Source organism: Podarcis filfolensis, assembly GCF_964270895.1.
Source record: "Podarcis filfolensis genome assembly, chromosome: 5".
In the NCBI taxonomy this organism is placed as follows: Eukaryota; Metazoa; Chordata; class Lepidosauria; order Squamata; family Lacertidae; genus Podarcis; species Podarcis filfolensis.
In genome coordinates this window covers 71,390,739-71,418,661 of record NC_139608.1, presented here as the reverse complement: position 1 = coordinate 71,418,661, position 27,923 = coordinate 71,390,739, and the positions used below count along the sequence as shown (strand labels likewise).

The window sequence follows — 27,923 nt, the reverse complement described above, 5'->3', positions numbered from 1 at the left end:
GGAGAAGGGCCACTTACAACTTTCCCTTTGACTCTCAGGGTCACTATACAAGCAGAATCAAGGCGATATCGAAGGCAAAACTTCCTGGACTGCACCATGTCAGATAGTAGTCATGATGAGTTTCATATCTGAATATTACCCATGCCAGGAAACAACAGCACAAAGCTGCACAGAGAAAAAGAGCATGCAAGCGAGATATATTGTAATGTTAGAAGTGGTGGAGCAGTTTCTTTTTCCATCAGGAGACATTATCTGAAGTATCTGAAGAAGTGTGCATGCACACAAAAGCTCATACCAAGAACAAACTTAGTTGGTCTCTAAGCTGCTACTGGACAATTTATATAAATATATATTTAATATTATAACATGCAGCCCCCCTCATCACCTACAGCCTGAGGAAGGGGCAGCATGTCCTATTTCACTGCTTGAGGTGAAACAGGAAGTGCTGCCTTGCTCTGCTGCTGACAGTCCAGGAAAAATCACTTGAATCTGCTGATTGCATGCATTGGCCTACAGTGACTTCCTCTAGTGAATTAACACTACTGAGATTGTAGAATCACAAACCATAGGTGTGTCTCAATGAGCCATAGCCAGGCCATTACCAGGAACCATAGCCAGGCCATTACCAGGAAGTGCCCTACCCTGCCTACAATGTTGTTTTCCCCCATCTAAGTTAAAAACAGGCTGTGACAGTACAAGGCATAGTCTGCACCCTGAGAGGAAAGGCAAGCAAACCACCTAAACCAGCCTCCACTTAACGGCTGATGGATGTGGCTAAGCAGTCCTACTGCCAATCGTTAGAGGCCCAGAGAGATTGAAATGGGAAAAGGCATAGTTAGTTGGTTGGAACACTAAAGAAGAGCCTTCCAACACTGCAACATTTTGTTGAAGGTCCCATTTGTTTCTTGGAAGCCCCATTGGGAAATGTGGCAGCTTCATCTGGTGAGGAAGGCTGTCTATGATGCTATTGATACCAATACCACTACATCCTCTACGTAAAAGCAGGAAAAAGTTTAGGTCATAGAAACAGTATCTCATGGAAATACTATATCTAGGCTGTGTCAACAAAAGTATAGTGTCCAGATCAAGGGAAGTAATAGTACCACTATTCTGCCTTGGTCAGGCCACACCTGGAATACTGTGTCCAATTCTGGGCACCACAGTTTAAGAAAGATGTTAACAAACTGGAACACGTGCAGCAGAAGGCAGCCAAGATGATTAAGGGTCTGGAAATAGCCTTATGAGGAATACTTGAAGGAGCTGAGTATATTTAGCCTGGAAAAGAGGAGAGTGAGAGATGTGAAAGCCATCTTCAAATACCTTAAGGGCTGTCACATGGAAGAGAGGGCGCATGCTTGTTTTTTCTTGCTCTGGAGGGTAGGGCTCAAACCAATGGCTTCAAGTTTCAAGAAAGGAGATTCCAACTAAACATTCGGAAAAAGCTTTCTGACAGTAAGAGCTGTTCAGCAGTGGAACAGACTCCCACGAGAGGTGGTGGACTCTCCTTCCCTGGAGGTTTTTAAACAGAGGTAGGATGGCCATCTGTCATGGATGCTTTAATTGAGTTTCCTGCTTTGCAGGGGGTTGGACGAGATGATCCTTGGGGTCTTCTTCCAGCTCTGTGATTCTATAACCAACCCATACTCTCAGCTGAACTGAGCTCCCTATGAAGTATCCATCTCCAAATTGGGAAGCTATAAATTCTTATCAGGAGGCTTCCTTGCAGTGTTTACCTTAAGTTTATCCTGGCCTAAGATTTCACACCTGGAGAATCATAGAATTGTGGGATTGGAAGGGACCATGAGGATCCTCGAGTCCAACCTCCTGTAATACAGAAATATTTTGTCCAACGTGGGCCTCAAACCCACACCCCTGAGATTAAGAGTCTCATGCTCTACCAACTGAGCTATCAAACTTCAGCTCCCTAGTATAGCATGTGGGTGAAAAGGATTCAGGGCATTTTCTCACTCATTGATTATTTTGGCTTTTGTATTTGTAAATATAAAAATTAAAATACTCTCATTTGATATGTTGGCAATATTTCTTCCTAGTAATTTCTCCAAAGGCTCACAATAACCCTGGCCTCACTAAATCACAGCTGGCAAGATTACTACATGAACAATTTACGGAAGGTAGAATTATATAACATTCTTGAAAGCAATTGCCTTATAATAGTTTATTTGCTAGGAAAGAGGAAACAAAGGACTCACAAAGTGAATACTTTCCAACAACTAATAAGTATTAAATATATACATACACTTACTTTAATCATGGAGTTAAGCACCTAATTAAGCAGAAAATGTAATTGCATTTTTAAATAGACTATCCCAAACTTCAGGCTCACACATTGTCCTCTCACTGCTCTTACTCTCTAAAAGCCATTATAATTTTTTTAAACACACAAACTATGAACTCTGATTCAGAGAAAGCAATTCCTTATGAATTATGCATCAGGGATACATATGGAAGTTTCCATGGTCAGGTGGTAGGAGAAGGCTGTTAAAGATAAAACAAGAAAAAAAATGTATTCTGGGCCACTTCTCTTTCAGAAAGTGATAGAAAGACGGACAGTTTCTGGATCAGTATGGTTTGATTGTGGAATTTATGTGAATAAGGAAGCTAATGATGTAATGCTGCCATCTCAATATGCTACCCTGTGGAACTCATAATTCTTTATGCTCTAGTAACAGTAAGGAAGCTCATTATATTTATACTGTTCTTTGTAGAGGCTAAATCCTGTGTGATTCTTGCAGTGCCTGTTAGTCTCTGGACCTGAATTTTATTTATGTTTTAAGTTATGTTCTTTGCATAGCAAGATGAATAACCCAGATCTTAGTGCAAGCTAAACTATAGCAGAATGGAAAGAGCACTGATTGCAGTGAATACAGGATGGGATGGAAATCACTGCCTCTCAGCCACATCCTCATTCATTACACATGGAAGATGAACATTCATAGGTGATGGTGCGAATCAGGTGATGAGTGTGGAGAGGTCTACAGGAAGGAAACTGATGTGTGACACATACACCCCAACTGCTGCTGCCTAAGTCACTATGGTAGGAGTAAAAAGCCAGGGAGGTTTCTGTCCTCCAGGACTGGTCGTACCATTAGGCAGAGTGAAGTGACCTCCGCAGGCAGCTGATTTTTTGTATCATAAAAGGGAAACAAATTATTAGTTGTTTGATTGTTACTGCAGTTTTTCTTCCAGACTGGGAGAGACGTTCTTGTGGATTTCCTGCCTCAGGTTCCAAAATATTTTAACAGATGCATCTTAGGTGCTGAAAACATCAACCTGGAGCAGCACAATGACTTGGGCCAGCCCTAGAATTCTTAAATTCTAGTTAGAGCAATCAAAATGATTCAAAGCACTGATTGATAATACTTTGCACATACTCAAGGCATAACGTTCTAAAGGAGGCCATTACTGTCAGCAGAAATGCCTATACAATTGTGGTGAAAGCCACTATGTAGTAAACTAAATACTTTTCTTCCTAGAATTTGCCTTTGTTATTGTATTTGCAGCTATAGTAGGTGTGGCAATGATGCTATTCTTCCTCGTTACTTTCCTTCTGGGCACCATCCTAATTTCCCAAAGATCACAACAACTAACCTTTCTGAAGACTTGAAGAACCTTTAGTGCCATGGCAAGGTGGCTGCCTTGCATTGAATGGTATTTATTTCTGTGATGCCCTTTTAAAAATGAGGTACAGCTTATCAAATGTGAGCTTCCTTCAGCCTTCAAAAGGTGATTAAATAACTTCTCCTGTCTTGCTTTTTATATCATGCACCAGTTTATATATCCACATGGGATTTTGTTTATAATTTTATTACAAAGAAATGTCACCAATTTGACAGCTTCCCAAGCTCTGGCAATTGAAACCCAGGCTTCATTCCCCTTTCTGTACAGTTCTTAGAACGGATTCTTTACAATTGTCTAAGTATGGCGAGATGCTAGACGATTGTTCATATAACTAATTCATTTCAAATTGTTCTAAATTGCAGTGCAATTTTCATTAATACTGCTCCCAGTTTTAGAAGAGAAATAAAGGATTTATTGCCCTCTGTCATATTTCTCATTCCAATAAAAGTGATACAGTGGGAAGGAAAACAAATAACAACTGCCGATTCAGAACAGGAAAGTCCAGCCTCTGTGAGGCTGCCATTACCATCTGCCCTGATCACTGGCGGTGAGGGGGGTGGGTGGAGTTGCTATAAAGTGAAGTGGATTTTGTACGTTCTTGATGGGTTTGGGGAAGCGAGACATATGGGTTTGTGTCCAATGTTCTCTGGTAGGATAAGGGCTCTTGTGGTAGCAGACATGTGCTTGAATGTTCAGCAACAGAGCAGTCCAATGCAGCGGTTGATCTCATTGTGCAACAAAGTTACCATAAATCTGCTTATGCATTCTCTTGTGCAACAATGCTCCACTGGCATAAAACAGTTCACCAGTGGGATGAGTATATCGTTAAGTGACTTAAGCGTAGCACTACCTTGGGTGCCACCCTTGATGCTGTTTCAAGACCGTGCAAAATGTACACTTGGAGATATTTAGAGGACCTCTTCTCAAAAGCAAAAATCACTTCCTCTCCGTTGCCTTCTTCAGTACATTTTTGGGCTTTCCTTATGTTATACGGTATATAGAGTAGGTAGATTGTACAATGATTCTCACCTTGATCTGTGTTACTTGTATGATGCTGAACTTAGTTCTCACTATAATTTGGAGGCTTTTATTGTCTCACAGAGTGCATTATAGAAATTGAGGGAGAGAAATAACTCTTCAGAGAAATTATTCATTTGTTAAATCAGCACAAAGTAGCATATTCTTCTAGCACTCCAGTTTGTTTTCTAAAAACCTGCCCTACTTCCCCAATTAAACATCATATTCTGATTTCTATTCCCCAGTCAGTCTCAACAGTCAACAGTCTCAATCTATATAGCACTAGCTATTTCCTAATAACTGCTACTATTAGGCTAGTGCCCAGGCTTGACTCAACTGGGATGAATTTAAAACACTACAGGGAAGCAATTCAGAATCAAGAAAACTACTGGGGAAAGATTGTGTTGCTGCTGACCTAATTTAGCTGACTTTATTTCAAAATGGGTAAGGAAAAGCAGTCTTACAGCTGAATCCTATGCTATCCTAAGAGCAAGTCTCACTCTTCTCAAGGCGCTTAGGCTCAAGTTAGTATAATGCAGCATTACCAACACTGCAAGCCTAACAACTTCCTAAGTGGTAGATGTATTAGACAATACAGCCAACATATAATCTTGTGGCATCTTACAAATTCACATCGTCATGTACATTGAATGACTGGGATCATTCAATTAAAGCTTCAATGTATGTAAATTAAGCATACTGACTGGAACAGAAGTAACTGTTAAAATAGACCTCCAAGCATGTTTACTCAGAAGTAAGTCCAATGGAATTTACTCCCTAGTAAGGTTCATTATAATTGCAGCTAGGGGGAGACTTCAGTTTGCATTTAAAGGCAAAGTTCCCTTCTACACACTTTCCAAAACGGTACAAGAACAGAAACACAAGCATCCTTAAAATTCACACGTCTACACATTTTTGAAATGCAGTTCCCCAGCCAAGTAATGAGTACAAAAAAAATGCACATTTGGAGAAATATGAACTAAAATGTTGATTAATTTTCATGAGAATTTATTACTTATTAATTTACATACCACTTAAAACCCTTTCTTTACACACCTGTGTACCCTACACACACACACACACACACACACACACACACACACACACACACAAATATATAACTTGTGGACATCCAAAGAAACTGAATGTTGGAAGATTCAGGACAGTTAAAACAAAGTACTTCTTTATGCAGTGCATAAACGACGGAACTTGCTCCAACAGGAGACAGTGATGCTCAACTTGGATGGCTTTAAAAGAGGAATAGAAAAATGGACGGAGGAGAGGGCTACTGGCCATGATGACTATACTCTGCTTCCACAGTTGAGGCAGCAATGCTTCTGAATACTAGTTGCTGAAAACCACAGTTGCAGAGAGTGCTCTTGTGCTTGAATCCTGCTTGCTGGTTTCCCACAGGTTGGCCACTGTGAGAACAGGATGCTAGACTAAATAGCCCACTGGAATGAACCAGCAGGCTCTTCTTATGGTTAACTAAATTTATGTGGGATACATAATCAATTTTGAATATAAAGCATCTCTTCTAGAGTGCAAAATGTCAAGTAAGCTCACCCATCGGCCCATCTTTGCAAACAACCAACAGGCTTCACCTTCACTGTCTGGTGCCTTGTATTCTTTGACTGCTTAAAAGTTACTTAGAGAACAGTTGAGGGCATATGCATTTAATCTACTTAAAAGGTCTGCAATTGAAATTAGTGGGGATGGGGAAAACGAACATTTCCCATCCTTTCTGCTACATGGTCCGGGCTGCTCAAAGGATGTAAATAAAGTTATATAATCCTCCCCGAGTCCCGGGAACAGGAAAGGATACACATTCAATTAGATAAAATACATTAAAAAGAAGTACAACCATCAGTTCTGGCACAGACTAGGTCTCTGCACAACAGAGGTAAAAGACTGTATAGATTAGGGAGTGAATCTTTGTCCACTGATTCTACAATCATTTAAAACTAATGGACTCAGCATGACCTTTGCTGTAGAATATAATATGCAATAAAATTATGGGGCCTGTGTTGGCGTCTGGAAATAGAAATTTGATAGATAGGCACTATTGTGAAAATATGAGAAGGAAGAACTATGATACATAATTATAATCTGACTGGGTCTCCAAATATAATTATAGCAGGAAACCCATCTCACTCATCCCAAATATATACATGTATGTAGGTGTGCTTTGAAAATGTAGCTTACAATTTAGGAATAGAGAATGAAATAGGGGCTAAGTATTATGAAGCTTCAGCTATAAATACTCCCTTCCATCTTAAAGGGAAAATGTTTGGCTTATAAAGGAAGAGTGGCATACCAAGGTCTGGATGAATAACACAGGTAAACATTTGGTCAATTTTTTCTCTAGAAAATAGTACCTCTTCAATGATGTAATACGAAGTCATAATGCTATTTGCTAGTAATATATGGGAAGGGGAAACTTCTCTTTTCTTGTACCCATTTCTGCCATGTTTCTGTGTGACCTTTCAGAGCTGCAAGCTCTAAAGGATCCAGAGTAGTAGATGTGATACAAAGATGGCCTACTACTCTGAAGTGCGAATATAAATTCCTGGTGTACTGAAGATCCCAGGTACTGGCTGTATTTGAATTCATATTTTGGAGCTCTATGCAAATATGACTGAATGAACAATGAAATGTTTTTACATTCTTATAGCAGCTAGTGCAGCAGGTAGAAGGGGGTGAAAGGGTTAATCCAATGAACACTTTGGCGTATTCACTCACTTAATCATTCCAAAAGCACTTGCTCTAACCTGGTCATCTCCTAACACGGTATTTGTATTGTTGTGTTGGTTGGTGCCAGACTCACTTAAATTTCTGAGTCCAGTAAGTGTTAAAATTTAATTAAGGCTTGGGGTGTTGAAACTGGGTGCTAGACTCATGTGTATTAAGTTGTGTGCTAGACACATCTAATCCCCTGGAGTATACAAGTGTTAAAAGCTAGGCTAAGATTCCTGGGTTGAGGTAATAGCTTGGGGAATGGGCCATTAAGACAATCAAAGGAACTCAGTGTGAGATGCCAAAAGAGTGGGGCCACTTTCCCTCAGCAGATAGAGCAAGAACTTAGAGTAATATGACTTAGAAGTAAAGCAGGAAGTAGAAGGGACATAGCAACATTTTGAGAGTACATTTGATGTCTGTTTGGATCCAAGACTGCAGCTATGGGAGAAGCAATACCCTCTTTGGGTGACTGTGCTTTGAACTTCTCAATCGTAGGCTCAGGTTGTAGATATGTACAAATAAACCATATATCATAAAGACACTACAGTCTCCCCTATGCATCATTCCCAAAAGAAAGCACAGAAGCGCATCTGGAACCCTTGGAATCTCACACTACTCAGAGATTGTAGTGGCATTCAACAGTATAATTGAATATATTATTTATAACAAGTTTTTAAAAAATGTTTAGATATACTTTCCCCCAAAAAAACGGAAGCATTCCTGTTGGGGATGACAGGAGCGGAACTATTAAAAGTTGACCAGAAATTGTTTATGTATGCCACTATGGCAGCTAGAATTTTATTAGCCCCAAAGTTGAAGCAGCAAGAATTACCAACAGTAGGCGAATGGCAGACAAAAATGATGGACTATGCGGAATTGGCAAAGCAGACGGGGAGAATCCAAAACCAGAGCGATCAAGTGTCCCAGGGAGAATGGAGTAAATTTGTTCAATACATAGACAATCATTGTAAACATATAAAGACACTAGCTGGACTGCGATAAAGCTCGCAATGTTTAAAAGAAGAAACTTTCTACTTGTGCTTTAAGTTTTAAATAATTTAAGATAAATGTAGAATTTAGATGGTCCAAATGAAATGGAGGGAAGTCAAAAGCTTGGCAGAGCTAAAATTTGTAAAAGGTGATACGATTTTATAATATTGTTAAAAATGGAATATATATATATATATATATATATATATATATATATACACACACACACATATATATACCAGTTTATGTTATGTTTTATGTTATGTTTTAAATCAGTGCCTGGATGCAGTAGTGGGCTGGACGAGGGCCAGCAATCATCAGCTTAGGTTGCCAACTATGCCCTTTCCTGGACAGGGATAGCTTAGCTACAGTAATTCATGCACTGGTAGCTTCACAATTGGACTACTGTAATGTACTCTATGTGAGGTTTTACTTAGGATTGATCTGGAAGCTGCAGTGGGTGCAGAATGTTGTAGTCAGAATGGAGCACCTGGATGCACACCTATTATACCTACGTGGAGAGAATTGCATTAGCTGCTGATCAGCTACCAGGCTATGTCGAAGGTCCTCTTGTTAATATATTATGCCTGGAACAACTTGGGATCAAGGTTGCCTGAAGGACCACCTGTCCTTGGTAAGGTCACATATATCACCTGGAGAAATTCTATTAATGGCATTGCATCCTATAGAATATCACATGGCAATGACCTGAAAATGGTCATTTTCTGCTGTTGATCCTGTACTGCCATATGTGAAATAGCAACAATAAGTTGCCTCAGATATCTTGTGAAGACATATTATTTTCTCCTCCCAGGCTTTCCCCTGACCCATAAGGTTGGACCTGGCTTTATGTCACTAAATCCTCAGAATTTTTGTTTTATTCACTTTTATATACTTTTCTATATTTTTATATTGCTGTTTACTGGTTTTTACGTTGTGTTTTCATTTTAATGATATAGTGAGAACCCAAAGAGTGCTCACTAATGGTTCTTCATCACCCTGGAAAAAAGTGGCAAATGGAGTTCTGCAGGGTTCTGTCCTGGGCCCACTGTTATTCAGTGTATTTATAAATGACTTGGACAAAGGAATTGAGGGGATGTGCATCAACTTTGCAGATGACACCAACCTGGGAGGGGTAGCTAATGCTGTGAAAGACAGAATCAGGATTCAAGATGGCCTTAACAGATTGGAGAACTGGACCCAAACTAACAAAATGAATTTCAGTAAGGACAAATGTAAGGCTCTACACTTAGGCGGGAAGAACCAGCTGCACAAATAGAAGCGATTGCCAGTAGTACATGTGAAAAGGATCTAGGGGTCATGGTAGACCACAAGCTTAACATGAGTCAACAGTGGTATGTAGGATCAAAAAGAACTTATGTTATTCTAGGCTGCATCAGCAGAAGTATAGTGTCCTGGTCAAGGGAATAGTCCCACTCTATTCTGCCTTGGTCAGACCACAGTTGGAGTTCTGTGTCCAGTACTGGGTGCCACCATTTAAGAGGAGTATTGACAAGCTAGAACGTGTGTAGTGGAGAGCAACCAAGATAATCAAGGACCTGGAATCTAAGCCTTAAGATAAATGGTTGAGGGAGCTGGGTATGTTTAGTCTGGATAAATGGGGACTAAGAGGAGATAGAATTGTAGAATTGGAAGGAACCACATGGGTCATGTAGTTCAACCCCCTGCAATGCTTAAGGTGGGGCTCAAAATCCACAACCCTAAGATTAAAAGTCTCATGTTCTACTGACTGAGCTAGCCCTGAGATAAGATAGCCACCTGCAAATACCTAAAGGGCTGTCAATATGGAGTATAGAGCAAGCTTGTTTTCTCCTGCTCTGGAGGTTAGGACCCAAACCAAGGGCTTCAAGATACAAGAAAGGAGATTCCGACTAAACATCAGAAAGACCTTTCTGATGATAAAAGCTGTTCAACAGTGGAATGGAATCCCTTAGAAGGTGGTGGACTCTCCTTCCTTGGAGATGTTTTAAAGCAGAGATTGGACAGCCATATGTCATGGATTCTTTAGTTGAGATTCTTGCATTGCGGGGGGTTGGACGAGATGGCCCTTGGGGTCCCTTGCAACTCTACAATTCTATGATTCTATTTTTGTTTTTAGACTGTACATTACTAATAGATTTTTGAAATATAAAGCAGTATATAAATGCTTCCAATTAAAGAAATAAATAGCTACTACTCTGGATTCCATGTAGCACACAAACCTGAAAGTTCACACAAAAGATTTTTCTACCTGAGATGGAGTAGCTAATGACACACACACACACACACACACCCTAATTCAAGGTACACAGATTCCAAGGCCAGTCTGGCACTTGAGGCAGAAAATCCCCACAAGTGCATCTCCTCCACCCCCATGGCAGTAAAAAATGCAAAAACCATACATTAAATAGACATGCTACTGTTTCATTACTCCCCAATTCAGTTACCAGAGACAGCCCCCCAACTATGCCAAATAGCAGGGCTTATGCACTGTTGATAAGAGATACCCAGTTCAATATTCTATTCCCTGTGATCCTGAGGAGTAAGGTGAACCCTGAAGAATGACAACTCTCACATTTACAAAACTTAAACATCCTTCCAAAAGGGGAACATAAGGAGAAACTAGAGACTGTAGTTTACTAAGAACAGGGAACAGGAAATATAATATACAGGACAGCTGTATGCATCAGGAACAGATTGTAACCACCATATGCGGAATAGAGGCAGATTTCACCAAACTCCCAAACACAATACCTGGGATTCTTTGGAGAACCCCCGATAATTTTGCAATGTAAATATGCCCTAAATTAATGACAAACCTATTTCTAAGTAATCTCTCATCTTGACTAGAGATTTCCTCTGATGCAGATAAGGGGATTAGGTTGCTCTATGAAAATACTTGTTATTGATGCAGGGCCTACAATCTGTCCTCCATTAGTGATGGACAAAAGTGTTTTCAACAGTGAACAAACCAATAAAAATTATGTCAGAAAAAGTGATCAACTAATGTAATATATTGCAGATTTAATAATATGTTAGGCATGAATGCCACAGAATACTACTGCATATTAAAAAATGGAAATGACTACATGCTCAGTAAAACTTTTTTTCAGAGGTAGGCAAGCTTTATGGAGGCAACGGAAAAGGCAGACATGCTTTGTTAAGGCAGGTAATTTAATTCCATTTATTGTCATGGAGCTTTCCTTGCCCTAGCCGACAAATAATTTTCAGCACAAGGAAAAAAACAAAATTGACTAGGCTCTTTCCAGTGCAATCCTATACATTCCTACTCAAAGGTAAGCCCCATTTAGCTCCATGAATCATCACAGCGTCAACAGGCTGTAATCCTGTTTACCATCACTTGGGAGTTAAGTCCAATGATCACAAAGGGCCTTACCTTTGAGGAAACATGCACAGGATTGGGCAGAATGACTGTCAAATTCAGAAACTGAGAACATAGAAAATATTTTCTTCTCTAAACTCGGCAGGATTAAGGGACAAATATATACAGGATTTATCTATAAACCTATTAAATCACCACTCAGCCCTGTAGGTGAAACCTCTGCCCTGCCTCTGAGGACACATCTTTTCTTATCCACAGTCATTCAGTTGAGCCTTTCTCTAATTTTAATGGGGAGCTGTATTTTACAGCAAATTTGTGACTCTTCAGATCAATGGTTATGGATGATTTGCAATTCAAGGGCTATTAAAGTAAGCTTTTCTTTTAAAATAAATCAGTGTGCTTCAACTCAGATGTTGAGCCTACAAATATAAGCATGAAGTTTGCGCTAAGTTAATTGGCATATTTATACGTCTAAAGATACTCAGCAATTTGAATCTTCTGTGTAGAACACAGCACAATGGACCAAAATCAAACCAGAAGTTAGCAATACAAACTATGATAAGTAAGCAACACCAAATGGTGGCTCATTTATTTATTTCATTACACCGCTTGACTGTTAAAAAGAAAACCCTCAAACTGGTTTGCAAAAGATAAAACAGTAAAATCAAACACCTAATGACCACTTCCAATGGCTTCATGTAGATATTAAAAAGGAGTGGAGATAAACAGTCCCCAGCAGCACCCTTGGCCTGAACCCCTGGCCTACCTGGCAGCAAGTCAGTATGCCAAGTTCCCAGTCCAGGGCCAATCCACACGTCCAGAGTCAAAAACCAAAGAACAGTCCCACAGAGATCCTGCAGGATCCCAGCCATGGCCCAATCATGGGCAGCTGAGCAGACACAACACCCCAGCTCTGCTTCCCTTTTGTACTTTGCCTGCTGATTGCAGCATCTGGGCTTGATGAGGCAGGTGACTCTCACCTGTTCTAAGCCTACTGCTGCTGAGGAATCACAACCCAGAGCTAATGAGTCCCACCTGGCCACCCAGGGAGCTGGACTGCAGGCCCTTGCCTGCCTCTGCCTCCTGGAATTGCTCCCTACACCTCAGAGCTCACCGTGTTCATGGAGACAGGGACCCCTCTGGTTCTGGGTCCTGTGCTCTGACCCCCATCCCCTCGTCATCCTCCATCCCCCTGTGAGTACTTCCTACACCAACCTGTCCTCCCCCATCCCCAGCTTGCCCCAGTGTGTCTCAGTCCTGGCTACACCCCTTGCCGGGATCCTCTTCCTCCTCCTCATAGTTCTGCCAGTTCATGACAATCCTATAACAGGCAGGGGTGTGTTGTCCAATAGTTACAGTTGTGGTTCAAGTGAGTTCTCCCTTTATACCTAACTCGCTCTGCTGATCTCATTATGTTAACTGAATAAAAGTGGCCCAGTTCAACCCCAGCCTGTTTGTTTGTCTCTTTATTCAGAGCACAAATTGTTCCCTAATCTTTAACTGCTGTATTTTCTGACAGGCAGTAAAATTTAAAAGGGGCCTTCTAACAGTAGATTATGTTACGTTTTCAGATACTGCACAGTTGAAGAATGCCCTTCCTTTCCCATGTTGCTGCTCTTCTCTCAAAATAAATGATAGTGCCAGACATGGCAAATGCCATGTGGTGGAAGGCTGAGAATGGTCAATGAGTTCATCTATATGCTCCCACATTTCAGCTTCACTGGATGACACTGGAATCTAGTTATTGGAATTGGATAAAAAGTATTTCTATCCACTTTGTCCACACCTTTTATTTATTTATTTATCCCATCTCTCTCAAGTATGGCCCCCTCACCTTTTTTTTCTAAACTAAGAACCCAAACCCTTTCTTCATAGGGGAGTTGCCCCAGTCTTGTGAACATTTGGTTATACATTTTTTTGCAGATTTACAATATCCTTTTTGAGATGGGGAGACCAGAACTTTACACAGAATATACAGCTGTATAATAGCATTACACAGTGGCGTAGCGTGGGGGGTGCAGGGGGGGCGGGCCGCACCGGGCGCAACATCTGGGGTTAGGGCAAATCCATGGGTTAGGGGGCGCAAATCCACGGGTTAGGGGGCGCAAATCCACGGGTTAGGGGGCGCAAATTACTTGCCTTGCCCCGGGTGCTGACAACCGACGCTACGCCACTGGCATTACAATATTGGCAGTTTTATTTTCACTGCCATTTGTAATGTTCCCCCAACATAAAATTTGGTGTTTAGTTGCTGTCTTTGCAGCTACTGCATTTCACGATATGGAAAGGGACAGGAAAATAAAACTGCCAATATTGGGCTGCCATTATGCAACTCTATGGTGCAATGACACTTGGAGTACCAGGCACTATTCTTGATTAGTAAAAACCACTACTGGGACTCTCAACCCAGAAAGGGACTATGGTACTGAGAGAGCTCTTATTAAAACCTTTTATTCTACAGCTTTTCCCAGTGCTACTATTTGCCCCTAAGGGACAATTTTCAGAGTGGTTGCAATAAGGCAATGATCTCTGGCTGAAGAGGGTAACCACCTGTGAGGCAGAAGCTGCTGATGTAACAGCAAAACGTAGGCCCTCTTGGAAAAGAAATGGATTCAGTGACGCACATTTGGACAAGCTGCTTCTAAATATTTGATTAGTTTCTGCATGGAAAAACTAGCTGTATCATTGCTTGCTGGATCTAGCTTTTTAGAGCCAGTTGTATTTTGCTTTCAGTATGCTTTTCCTTGGGTGGGGTATCTTTTAGGATTTCATATTTATTTACAACATATGGTCCAAAAGTCATGAACCATTTATAATAATGTTTCTTATGAATTTTAGTTGAATAATTTAAGGGTGCTGGATTCAGATGTTAAAAACTCAGTGTGTAACACATTAGTGAAGTGTGCCAAATTTTTTTGCAACCAAAAGCCTCTTATTTATGGCTGCCTTTTGCTATATATGGATTTAGACTCTGGTACTTTATTGTCATAGATGTGCAATGGAACAGCAGTCAGTGCCAATTCAAAGTGACTTTGAACCAAGTTACAATGAGGAAGGGTTGAAGTTTACACAAAAGCCGAGCTTTTTCTATCATTTCCAGTCATTCCATTCAAGAAATAATGAGAAAACTGTGTTGTGCCACAAGATTTCTCACCTATTCCTTCCTGAGGAGTGTCACAGAAAAATGAATAGAGGGAGGAACGGGGAGAAAGAGAAGCAACTGGGGATGCTTCAGGAATTAGTTTTTGTTAATTCTGATATGAGCTGTTCGGATCCACAACTCCCAAACTAATGTCTGGACTGGAATATAGTCATGCTTTGGATTTCACACTTTTCCAAATCTAAGCATTTCTTTGCACAAAAGATATTCAATTTGAATATTTCTTTAAACAAATACATTTAGGAATGTGTATTTTGGGAGACTATGCATATTTGAATACAAAATTCATGCAGTGGGATTCGTGCTCCCTTGCCCTATGTGACCTAAACATAGGTGGTAGCATCAAAAAGAAAGGTCTAGGATGGGTTCCTCAGGACTACAAGCCTACTTTGCAGGGTTGGCTAGGGAACCGCTCTAATGTCACAATACTCAAGCACTCCGGCAACTTGATTCTGTGCTTCCCTGCACTGAGGCAGCAGTAGCAGGCCATAACATCTACCCTAAGCAACCCAGCTATGGAACTTTACTGTTCAGAAGCAGGCAATAGCACCACATGTCAGGAGTTTAGCCTACACTCGAGTAGGACCCTGGCAGAGACACATGCTCGACTGGCATGTTCCCTCCCTCCTGGTTGATCGTTCGGGAGCTTCATAAGCTTTCTTCAGCCCAAACATCACAGTGACCAATGCCAACTGACACCGGCACACTTAGCGATCCGCAGAGTTTGCGCAACTTGCGTAACAGACCTCAGCAACAGCATTTTGGCTAATCTACTTTATTTACATATAAACACACATGGAGCACTGCAACATAGCTCCCTCTCTCTCTAGCATCAGACAGCAAAGAGAAAAAGAACAAAGGACAATAATCCCACTTCATGGAACATAGTAACACAAACATCCTGTCTCCGTCACTTCCCACTCTGTGGAGTCAAAACACATACCGTCATGTGAAAGACAACAATCCCATGACTGCAATCATGGAGCAGGAATTCTAACACCACACTCCAAAAGCACTTGCTAAATTGACAGGTCAAATTGGGTCAAGCATCCAAAGCATTACTTGATTGGAGCTGTAACAGAGACACTTCTTTCCATTATGATAGCTAGGTCTATACAAAGAAGAGCATGCCCCGCACTCCAGAATGTAAAAATCTGGGTGTCATAAGGAGGAAAACTAAGCTCTGGCAGGACGGAAGCTAAATAAATTTGGGCTGTTATCTTCATATGGATGGACCTTACCCTTAAAAAACAAAAACCCTTCAGTTGCTGGTGTTTGACTTTTCTCTACAAAAATTCAACGCAAATCAAAACCTAGGATAGAATGGATACATACCAGCATTTGTAAGATACTGCACATTTCGCATCACTCCTTCAGTGTAGGCCCCAGCCTCGTAACTGTCCATCTCACCAGAAACAATATGTGCCACTCTAGCCACACGCCCTCGGATGGCGCCAGCTGCACGATCTAAATCATCGGCATCCTGTTCTCTTAGGGCAATGATGCATTTGTTTACATCCTCAAGGATATGACTTTCTGTGTGAAAGAGAAACAGCAAAACATGATTATATAGACCAAGCTATCACTGAGGATATATGAAATTAATCAAACCAGTCCACTGGCATGTAAGCTAACATTTCATTTATGTCAGTGCAGGCTGGTCCAAACAGCCTTTAGCTAACTCTGCATAAAATGTTCATGAACACCTGGAGCATCACACATTTTCCATCTTTTCTTACACCTTTTTGAGGGGGCATGTCTTTTAAAGCTTCCTTCCGTTTATTTCATTTTAATATTTTTGCTTGTTTGTTTCATTACATTTTTATCTGACTTCTCTCCCCTTCTCTCAGCAGTTCTGTGAAGTAGTTTAGGCTAAAAGAAAGTGACTGGCCCTGGGCCATCTAGTCAGCTTCACAGCTGAGTGAAGGCTTGAGTCTGGATACCCCCCACTTGAGATTAGTTTCACGTGCCTCTTGACTTTTTAAGGTTAGCCCATGACATGATGGTATCTGAGGCAGAAAGATAATGTACATTCTCCCCCTGCCTGGTTAAACAAAAACAGAATAACAGTTGACAATATTAATGGCATCCAACAATCATCTCTATTTATGCTCCATCACTTCAGACCAAAATGTCAAACTTCATCCCACATACTAAACTTACAACCTCCAACAGAGACCATAGATCATTTTTCTTGCATCTAGCCATAGCCATGTAAATTACAAATATTAAATTTCAGTGTTCAAATAATATGATGAGAAGAATCATGTTGATGCCTAACTTGCTCTAAAGCACATCTAATCTCTGGAAAGGAAAGCAGAGCAAAGCAACAGGACCCCCTTACAAATGGAAAAGTGACCCCTTAATACAAGGGAAGACTTAGGAAAATTGCATTGAGCCACCAAGATCTCATGGGGTGGGGCATTCCTTGACACTTCCCCTTTGTTACTGAAGTGGGGCTGGGGATCATGTGGGTCTCATACACTGTCAGTGTGAAGGTACTTCTTGTATCTTCCCCCGATACAAAGATAAATGCTGTTTCTAAGATTTCTACAACAGCCAAAAATGGAGAGGAAAAGGGATGTCTTTACTAAAATTAGTGTCTATTAATAAGGAAATTGCCAGAACCAAGGGACCTATTTGACTTATTTTAGGAGTGCAGCTAATGACTACTCTGGTTCACAGACTTAAATCTATCCTCCCAGAGATGAGAAAAACAGTATGGAATATTGGATAAGAATGTAAAGACAATATATTCTACATAGAAAGAGCATAAGAAAGCAAAGGGCTTCTTGTGGTGATTCTGTAATCATTAGCATTCATATAGCATTTCTGAAGCACGTCATATACATTTCCCTCAGCAATCTTTAGAAGGAAGGTCTACAGTGCCGAAAGAGGGCTGAAGATGAGATTTGAACTAGGTACCTCGTAAGGCTACCTGGCTCAGATTTACTCAGATCTGATGGGAGGCTTCACTTAACAGTTAAGTAGCAACATTTTGCACTGGCTGCATCTTCAAGAGTATACCTACAATGCATTCATTGAATCTGGAAGTTAAGCCTTCCAAACTTTATGCCTTAACTGAACCACTTGAACAGCAGAAACCTCTCTATTCTTATTTAGAAGTTGGCGAGAAAGGATTGTTACAATGCCTACCACCCCATTTATAGCTGGGTGGGTGTATTTGCCACATGACATTATGGCCTGAGAGTGATTAGCCCAATGAGGAGAGGTGGTGACAGGCTATTAAGCCTGCTCTGACCCAGACTCTTCCCTCTTCTTTATTCAGCAACCACCCTCCCTCCCTTTTGCAGCATGGACCTACAGACTAGTCCGTTTTCCAGGGGCTGAGTAGGATTTTTGGGGGGGAGACCCTAATTGGCTCTGGGTCTCCTCTTTTTTGCCTACTCCACACTGCTGGGTGATGTTTGTTGGTGTTCCATCAATTTGGCTAATTGGCATGTAGTCCAGGCAAGTGAGATGATTTCAGAAAGAATGGAACACTTACCCGAATCAGTGTTGGGTTGTGGGCATCCCTTAGTCACTGTTGTCAGGCATGGCCTGGAGGAGCTGGGGGGTGCCCTTTGGCAAGACGGACACATCGGGGTGAACGTTGGCCAATGGGGCCACAATGTGCCTGTTGGGCTCTTACACCCAAGGTCCACGCAGCAGGGAGGGAGGAATCTTAGGAAACCTTGTAGCGTGCACACAGTGTGCGGCTGTTAACTTGCCCATGTGATGGCGGTAATTTCTATTAATGAACACCTGCCCGGACTTGATTTGGTTACATTGGTTGAATCTGACTAGTTAAAATTTATTTTGCAGATCCTCAAGTTGTTATATTTAATAAATACAACCTATTTATCCACATTTGGTCATCTTGACTCATCTTCCTGGTGTGCTGGCAACTGGATATACGTGCAAATCACGAGAAGTTTCTTAAAGTTGTCCAAGCACTTAGTAAACTACTACATGCACCTGGCAATCTTCTTGACAATTAGAGGGAGAAAGACCAAAAAATGGTAGCTAAACAACTTTTTCAAGGTCACTTGAAGTGACACCTTAAAAGTAAAGATGAAGTTTTGCATCTCTCCTGATAATGTTGCTACAAGTTTTCCATCAATAGCTAGAGGGCCCCAGTTAATTCACCAGCTTTTATAGGATGACTAAATTCACTTTGAAACAAATAGATGAACACTTAAATTTTAGGCTCCCCCCCTTGCTCCATTAGCATTATATGACTGCAGACATCTCTGCAATGTTTTTACTTCTTGTGCAATGTGAATAACAGAGTGAACATCACATCAGATTATACATTGCTAAGTGCTATCCATTTCAGAGATGCCAATAAAATATTGTCAGAGGATAATGGCCATCTGCTGCTCCTACATAATTGCTCAGGTGAAGACACTGGTTTTGTGGAAATATTCTATTGTAACTGCTTTATATCTGCAATACCAAACCCTGACACAAATGTGATGTCTGCCCGTGGCAGTGAAATTTGTCCTCTGTGTCTTTGTTGGATAGCAAGTGCAGACTGACATTAAGGTTGCAATTCACAAGTCATTTAAAGCAGCAAACTTGCACCTAATCCAGGTTTGGGGCCAAGCTACACATTACACTTAACTGAATGTAGTGTACCCGATGACTTTCAGCCTTTTTTGCTTTAATAGTTGCTTCAGGAGGGGTCAGGGAGACTAGGGAAACAGTAAGGAAGGGGCACTACACTGGTTTCCTGTTCTAACTGATCCACTAAGTGATCACCCACAGATTTAATCATTATACAATATGGAGAGCAGGAGTGCAGAGACTGATAATGTTTTGGATTCAGACTGGGCCATTGGTACCCATATATGAATCTACATCTCAAGATGCAGAGAACCTGCAAGCAGCAGATAGTGCTCTGTTGACCATGCTCAGACACTCAATATTTATACTTGAGCTGGGCCAATCAAGAGGATTCTACAAATTGTAGGGAATGATGCTGCATGGCTTTATTCCCCTTTGAACCTGGATATTTTTGTGAGGCTGGAGCACACATAGTCCAAGGTAGCTCACCAAGCTAGGTGTCAGCTAGAATCCCTGGCAGATACAGAATTTTTTAAGGTGGTACCTGCTGAAAAGTGATGTGTGAAAATGCTTGTTGAGCAACATTTGAAATTATGATGGTAAAATAAAATATATTTGTTGCTAAACTGGAAAAAGTATGCCAGCAAAAATTTAAGGCTTCTTGTTGTTAATATATAGTCTGAAGTTCAAGATGTAAACAAGAGACATCTGAGGGAAATAAGAAGAGACCAGCTGGCTCATCAGTATATTCTTCAGTATATTCTTTGTGCTAACCCTCTCCTGTCACAGCATATAATCAAACTTCCTTGAGCAAATTCAATATCATTGCCTGGGAGGACATTCCTTGCTTTTAAGTACCTCGGGATGAGAAAGAGATTCACATCTGTTCTGATTTTTCTGTTCTGTTAATTTTTGTTTTGATCTCCTTCCACTCATCTTTATTAAGACCAAGCATAATAATTCTGAGTTGCCATCATCAATTCTCATTTCATTGCCTATCTTTTAGGTTATAAGTCAATTTGGCTTATGCAACAAGGCTGGCTGTAGATGGAAAACATCTATTAGTTGATTAATCTAGAGAGAGAGTCAATAAAAGTAAGTTGGCTGCAATCCATTCCAATCCACTATGAATCAGCTGGAATGCAAGCAGCAATCATTTAAATCAACATTTTCCCTACCTCATCAATATTTTTATATTGCATTTTAATAATGGTTCAGAGAAAGAGAAAAGATTTTAGCATTCAACAATATGCCATGAATTACTGTTCAGTGAGTTCCAGACTCATGTACTGCAATCCGATTGTTCAAGAGACCTCCTCATGTGTTTACTGAATGCATGAGGAGAAAGCAGCATCGCACCTGCTGGCGGTGCCCCAACAGCAATATTCTAGCTGGTAACACCCCCAGGTGGCCTATTATAAAGTCTTTCCACATCTACCATTTAAAGTTGTATAGTTCCCAGGTTTTGGGGATATTTTGGCATGCTGCCACACAACATCATAGTTGAGCTACTGCTCCAGAATAATGTACTGAAAAAACCTGTTTTTCCCTCTCCTATCAATATGTGTATGTGTGTGTGAGAGAAAGATCCAGAATGGATCCTCAACATGTTCGCTTGTGTGGCATGTGTGCAAGCATCCGTTCCAGTTTCTGGGTGGAGGGGATGTGGTTAGTGGATGAGGCTTGGGAGATGTCTGTTTTGCACAGCTACCCTCTGATACCTCACAGGGAAACCAAAATGCTTGTTTACAAAGCTACTGTACTACCAACCTTACTGTTTGCTTGTGAAACATGGACCATTTATAAACGCCATCTCCAACTCCTCAAAAGATTCCATCAACGGTGTCTCCCAAAAATTTTACACATCACTTGGGAAGACAGGCAAACTAATAACAGTGTACTGGAAGAAGCAAAGATCACCAGTGTTGAAGCAATGATTCTTCAACATCAAATTCGTTGGACTGGTCATGATGTGCGGATGCCTGATGATAGTCTTCCAAAGCAACTACTCTATTCTGAACTTAAAAATGGAAAGCATAATGCTGGTGGTCAACAAAAGAGGTTTAAAGACTGTCTCAAGGCAAATCTTAATAAATGTAGTATAAACACTGACAACTGGGAAACACTGGCCTGCGAGCGCTCCAGTTGGAGAACAGCCTATACCAAAGGTGTCATGGGCTTTGAAGACACTCAAACTCAGGACGAAAGGGAGAAACATGCTAAAAGGAAGGCACGCTTGGAAAATCCACACCATGATCAAATCCCGCCCGGAAACCAATGTCCCCACTGTGGAAGGATGTATGGATCCAGAATTGACCTCCACAGTCACTTACGGAATCATTGTTAAAACCGTGTTTATGGAAGACAATCTTACTTGGCTATAAGTGATCACCAAATAAGAAGAAGACCCTCTGATAGGTTTGCCTGAGGAAACAGATGTTCGAGACATTGGTACTGAGTCAAAATATTTCCCATGACAGCAATCATTAGTTGCAGAAGAAAATCCATTGCAATAGTCAAGTTCACCATAGCTCAAGCAATCACATGGTTCCTCTTCTAATCTATACTCCCACAAGGTTAGAATGTAAGACTACTAGGCGTGAAAACCAAAATAAAAGGCTATGGTTGTGTGCATGCTCATTATTCCAACATTTACTGGCTGGAGGAACATGAGGGTATGTAAGAGATGTGAATATAGCCATGGAACTTTTCTCAGTTTGGGCACAATGCAGCCATTAATATGGAAAGGAAAACCCTAGACTCACTCCAAAGGTGCAGATAATCAGCTACAAATTCAATCTTAAGAATGCTAAATAAAGGTGCAACTACAGCACTATAAAAAGGTAAATGTGGAAAGGCCCTCACCTGGGTTAAAAACCTGTCAAACTTATGGATACATATAGTGTTGTATCTAAACAGATCATCACCAACATCATCCAGTATATATGCTGTATATGAATACAGTGTAACACTCTATGATCCATGTGGGTAGGACCAATGGCAATCTTCACATAATGCATGGCAGCTATCACCAGTTAAGCCATGGGTAGACTATCTGTGGCCCTGGGGACACATGCACCTCTTGGCTTAATTTCATGGCAAGAAGGGTTAAAACAGAGGAAGGGAGGAATGAGCAAGTGAGTGAGTGAGCTCTACCAACTTTTAGCCCTGGTCTTACTCACTTTTCAGTCCAGTCCCACTCACAGGAAAGGACCCCTGCTCAGTGGTAGACTACCTGCTTTGCATTCCAAAGGTCCCTGGTTCAATGCCCAACATCTCCAGGTGGAACTCTGAGTGCTACTGCCAGTCACTGTATATATTACCGATCTAGATAGACTAATGGTCTGACTTGCTTAGCGCATGGCAGTTTCCTATGTTCCACAGGCATGTGGCCCATGAGGAATGCCCACAAGGGAGCGTGCCTACCAACAGAAAAAGGGTTCCCTACCCTTGACTGAAACCATTTACTTAAAACTATGTAGAAAAGAGTTCAAACTGACAGGAGTGTAATTGACAAGAGTTCAAACCTTAAACTTTCCACAGTTTTACCAAAACAAAAACAGCAAAAAAAAGCATGTGTTCAAGCTGCAGAAGGATTTCATGGGTGGAGCTTTTGAAGGAAGGGAGATTTAAGGAAAGAAAGCATGCATTTAGCTTTATTTTACTCAGAAAGTAAAAAGAAAAAGAAAGAAGTAGCAAATACCACTAAAACATCTATCTTGTTTATTTAGACAGTGGAAGATTGAGCCTCTTATAATTTACATACAGATTGTCTGTGCAGAATAATCCTCCTGCTCCTTCACTCTCCTTGGAAAGAGGGCATGCAGGGATATGAACTAGCAACTCTTAAAAACACATCAGTGAATTCTTTCCCCTCTGTTCCTCCCAGACTGAGACACCAAGGGTACAGTATGAAACTCAGAATGGGGCAACAATCCCTGGATCTATCATCATTTGCTTACAATATCCTGGGGATCCTTAGCTTATCCAAGAGCAATTATACTCTACCATTTTGTTGCTATTCAGTTGTGTCTTAGAATAATTAGGGTAACCTCATTAATGTCCTGTGTGGTTTGCTATTAAGCTCACCAGTGGGGAGCTTAGAAAAAGTGCCTCTTAGTCAATGATTGGCTTGTGCATATATAAAATATATACATATCCAGATGCTTTGTTTAGTCCAAAAGAATTGGACTAAAGGTTTGTTGTAGGGGAAAAACATAACAAAGTTTTAAAGACAAAAACAAAATGCAATATCCTTTTGCATTTGATCAGGGAATAAGTGCTCAAGAGCCCAATGCAGAGACATGTATTGGTGAAAAGCAGGACACATTTTATTTGTAGTCCATGGCTGGTAGGGAGTGAGGGCAAGATTAGGAGACCAGAAACCCATAAAACCACGGCCAGCCTGTATAGAGAGGTGTAACAACACAAAAATGTGACCCAATGCTATGAGGACCAGTTTAATGACCAGTAATGTGGAAGGCAAAATTTCTTCCCATCTGTGTTAACCAAAGACTGCTCAAGTCATAGCAATGGTGCCCAGCCAAGGGAGAGAGGGTGAGTAAGCTGTCACTGACACTGGCTCTCTGCTTCTTTTCTTGATGTGCAAATGCTCAGTAGCTTTAATAAACAAACAAGACTGTCATCTACCCCACTCTCTGTGCTCTGTGCACCTAGAATAATGCTGCTGCATCATAATGACACACTGTTGCAGCCAGTGTAGCATTGTGAGGAAACAGGATGGCATGGCTTGCCAAAGGCTGAGGCTGCTCCCAGGCACTTAAAGAGGCTGGGGATTTTTCTGGAACTAGAAACATTAAAGAAAGAAGCTGCAGCCATTTCCGGTTAAATACCTTACTTTGAAAACTGCTATGTTTATAAACCCAATCAAGGTTTACAAATGTGTATATGGGAGTGTTTTAAAACACACGTAGACAGTGTATGTAATCTATGCTGCTATGAGAATCGCTATTGTAACACATGGGATATGGGAAACAACTGTACAACATTTATTATGGGCAGCTTCCCTAAATTACTACTTAAAACAGCAAATCAAGCTTAATAAATAAAATGAATGAAGTTTGAATAAAAAATGACACCTTGGTTGTTAAAAGATTTTTTTTTAAGTGAACATAAGGTAAATCAAATAAATGCATCTTGCATTATGCTGAAAAACCGTGTCAACTACATGATCATTAGGCCACACCCATATTCAGTTAGATTTGTCCCCCATAGTGTTAACATTTGATTAAGGAACCTCATCTCACTAAGGAATGGCTAGGATGACATTTCCTTTTCTGTATCTTTTATTTCTTTTTATTTTCTTTTATTTGAAATAAGAATTTGCTCCCATTCAAACTGCACTGAGATCTCAAACAGGAATGGGAAAAATAATCTGTGAATTATATATATATATATATATATACACACACACACACACACACACACACACACACACAGTGTTCTATGGGAGGCTGATTGATTGCCTAAGGAGATGGCTCACTCACCGTGCTTCCTTAACAGCGCATCCAGAAAGGTCAGCATTACCTGGCATGTGGTCATTCTCTCTTAAGATTCCACAGTTCAAAGAAAATTGCAGGCAAAAACCCCCTTGAGATGGCAATAACTGACTTTATGTGTAATTAGTTAGCAAAGGAATTGAAAAATTGTGTCCCAGAGTTCTTTGTGTTGATCTAGCAAACACCGCTCTGGCTTGTACGTGCAGTATCTGAGCTTCTAGCTGAAGAGTTCTGTTTTGATAGGCCCTTCAGCTTTTTGCAAGTATAATAAACTGACCAAATATCAGTTCTCTAAGAGAAGATAAAGAAGCTGCTGGTGGGGTGGAGTGGGGGAGCCCCAAACCAAATGCCTGATCTGGTTTCTCTCAAGCTGTCTGGTCACAATAAAAATGTGTGGTGTTTTATGCAAATTCTGCAATATCATACCCTCCAACATTTTTCCGATGGAAATAGGGACATCCCATTCCAACATCCCATTCCATAATGATAATTTTACTATTTATACCCCACACATCATACTGGGTTGCCCCAGCCATGCTGGGAAGCTTCCAACATATATAAAAACATTAAATATTTTCAAAAAGCTTCCCTATACAGAACTGCCATCAGACAGCTCAGGGGTTGGATAACTCCATCCCCTCCAATTTTTCACCAATGAAAATAGGGACGTCCTAAGGAAAAGTGGGACATTCCAGGATCAAATCAGAAACTGGGACAACTTCTCTAAATCAGGGATGTCCCTGGACACTTGGAGGGTCTGCAGTTAGAAATGTAACCAAAAGCATAAAATGCATTAAAAATACTAATTTAGGATGAAAAATATTTAGAAACGTGTATTTAATGACATTTTTACTTGAAAAAAAACAGATTAAATGGATTTAGGAATGAAAACGTGTGCAGCTGACATGGACTGAAAGTAGATGGATCTGCCCATTGCTATTCCTCTCCTCCTTGAAAGAAGCTGCCACAAACCACCCCCTTTGTTTTCATTATGTCATAGCCTTCTTCTTCCTTGCTACCCTCCCCCCAATTAATGCATGAAATTGTAGTCTTCTTTAAACACGTATTTCAATACATTTCACTATCTGGTAAATTGTTAATCTGTATTTACCCAAAGATCAGAAAGTTGGGGGTGGGAGAGTAAGCCTGTAAATCTGGATTTTCAAATGCTGGTAGTATGAGTATGTGTTTTTATTGTTCTGACATAATACTTTTCCTTTAGAAGAAAATGAGAAATAATTTCAATACACTCCTATTCTGAAGGCTTTTTAATATACATAATCATTTTTAGAAAGTATGCTGTATAATAACAGTCTATTTCTACAAAGTCATACTTAATGTTATGGGTATTTTATGGATTAACTACACTGGTGTTAAACCTTTTATTACAGCTACTAGCAAGTCATATTCAAACTGTAATGTTTAACACCCCCCCCCCAATCTTTCTGTACAGCTGCACTAAAAGTAAACCTAGAATTAGCATCATGTGGTGCACTCATCTGAAAGCTGGCTTTATAGGGAAAAAAGAAGAATGTCAATCAGAACTTTTGAACCACTGATGGAAAAGTAATTGCAAATAAAGATAAAGATAGGAAAGCCTAAGATCTCAATCATATTGCTAGCCATTGTCTATTTACAATATGCTGTGCAATTTGCTTTGAACAACTTGAATTTTCCCTGATTACTATCTTAATGTCTGTGACTTGTCGCAACAAATTTGAAACATAAGCCTGATCATAAACTATAATTTACTGTCACATAACCAATTATCCAAGCTGCTTTACCAGTGCAAGTTCTGTTCACTTAAACTGGGTTTCTATCCCTGGAATGTTAAGAGGATCAGGACAGCAGAGACCGAAAACAGCATGGTACAAATCGAGCTTTTGCTGGCAGAATGCCTGTAGCCTACAGCTTGACCTTAACAATTCAGTTCATTTCGGTTTTCCTAATAAAATGTTATTTAATACAATGACACAAGCTACAATAAAGTTACAAGGTTAAAAGAAGAACAGTCAGGATTTTGGCTTTTAAAAAAACCAAAAACTCAGCTATGTGGGGTTTTATGTTTAATCCCAGAGAGCCAATTTGAATGTGAATATCTGAAATTATAAAGTAGCTGTAATACACAAATTGCATCTAAGATGTGCTTGTTTGCAACTATTAATAAGGAAACCTTCCTTTCTACAGGCAACATAGTTTAAACTCAAAGATCAGATCCCCTGAATGAAAAACAAACAAACAAATATGCCATTGGCTTATGGAACCAAAAGTAATAATAATAAATCCTGTTCTTGATTCTGCTTTTTAAACCAGAGAGGAAACGACACTGTTACCTAACCACTGGGAATGGAGATTACAATTACTATCCTAAATTAAAACATGCTGGACATGCAGGGGGGATAATAAGACAATTTATATTATATATACATTTACAGTCCTTATCTCATTCAGACTCTCAGTGGCTTGGATCCATATTTGCTCTTCCATGAATGAAAGGGCTCCTTCTGTTAGCAGATTTCCCATATAACCTCCCCATACACTAATCTGGAGTGGCTCCCCCAACCCCCATAAAGAAGATTTGTGGACAGGGAGAGAAGTTGCCTCCTTTCTTCCACCAACAGAAGCATCCAGGATCTCTGGAAGCAAGCCAATGTTTCCTTGCTCTCCATTGTATGGTAAACAACAAAGGCTGAAAGACAGAGAACAATCCCTGAGGGATAGCTCAGTTGGTAAAGCATGAGGTTCTTAATCTCAGGGTTGTGGGTTCGAGCCCCATGCTGGGTCAAAGATTTTTACATTGCAGGAGGTTGGAGTAGATCACCTTGTGGTTCAACTCTACATGTCTGTGATTGTCTTGGTACTTAAATCCTATTGAGTAAGTTTAAGGCCATTAAGTTTAGTGGGCTTCAGCATTCATCAGTCTGTGTTGCATTGCTGCCAACCCAGG

The 27,923-nt window shown here is 40.5% G+C and overlaps 1 protein-coding gene across 8 annotated transcripts in view; it reads right to left on the bottom strand.

Annotated features, from left to right (window-relative positions):
- The window catches only part of CTNNA3 (catenin alpha 3), a 543,396-nt gene that overhangs the window by 116,446 nt on the left and 399,027 nt on the right, over nt 1-27,923 (bottom strand). For all 8 annotated transcript variants that reach the window (XR_014548214.1, XR_014548215.1, XR_014548216.1 and 5 more), the window contains one exon: nt 16,224-16,424. Coding sequence is in view for 5 of the 8 variants with exons in the window: in XM_083614464.1 (XP_083470590.1) it covers nt 16,224-16,424 (201 nt within the window). In the remaining 3 variants the exon portion in view is untranslated. The remainder of the gene's footprint in view (nt 1-16,223; nt 16,425-27,923) is intronic.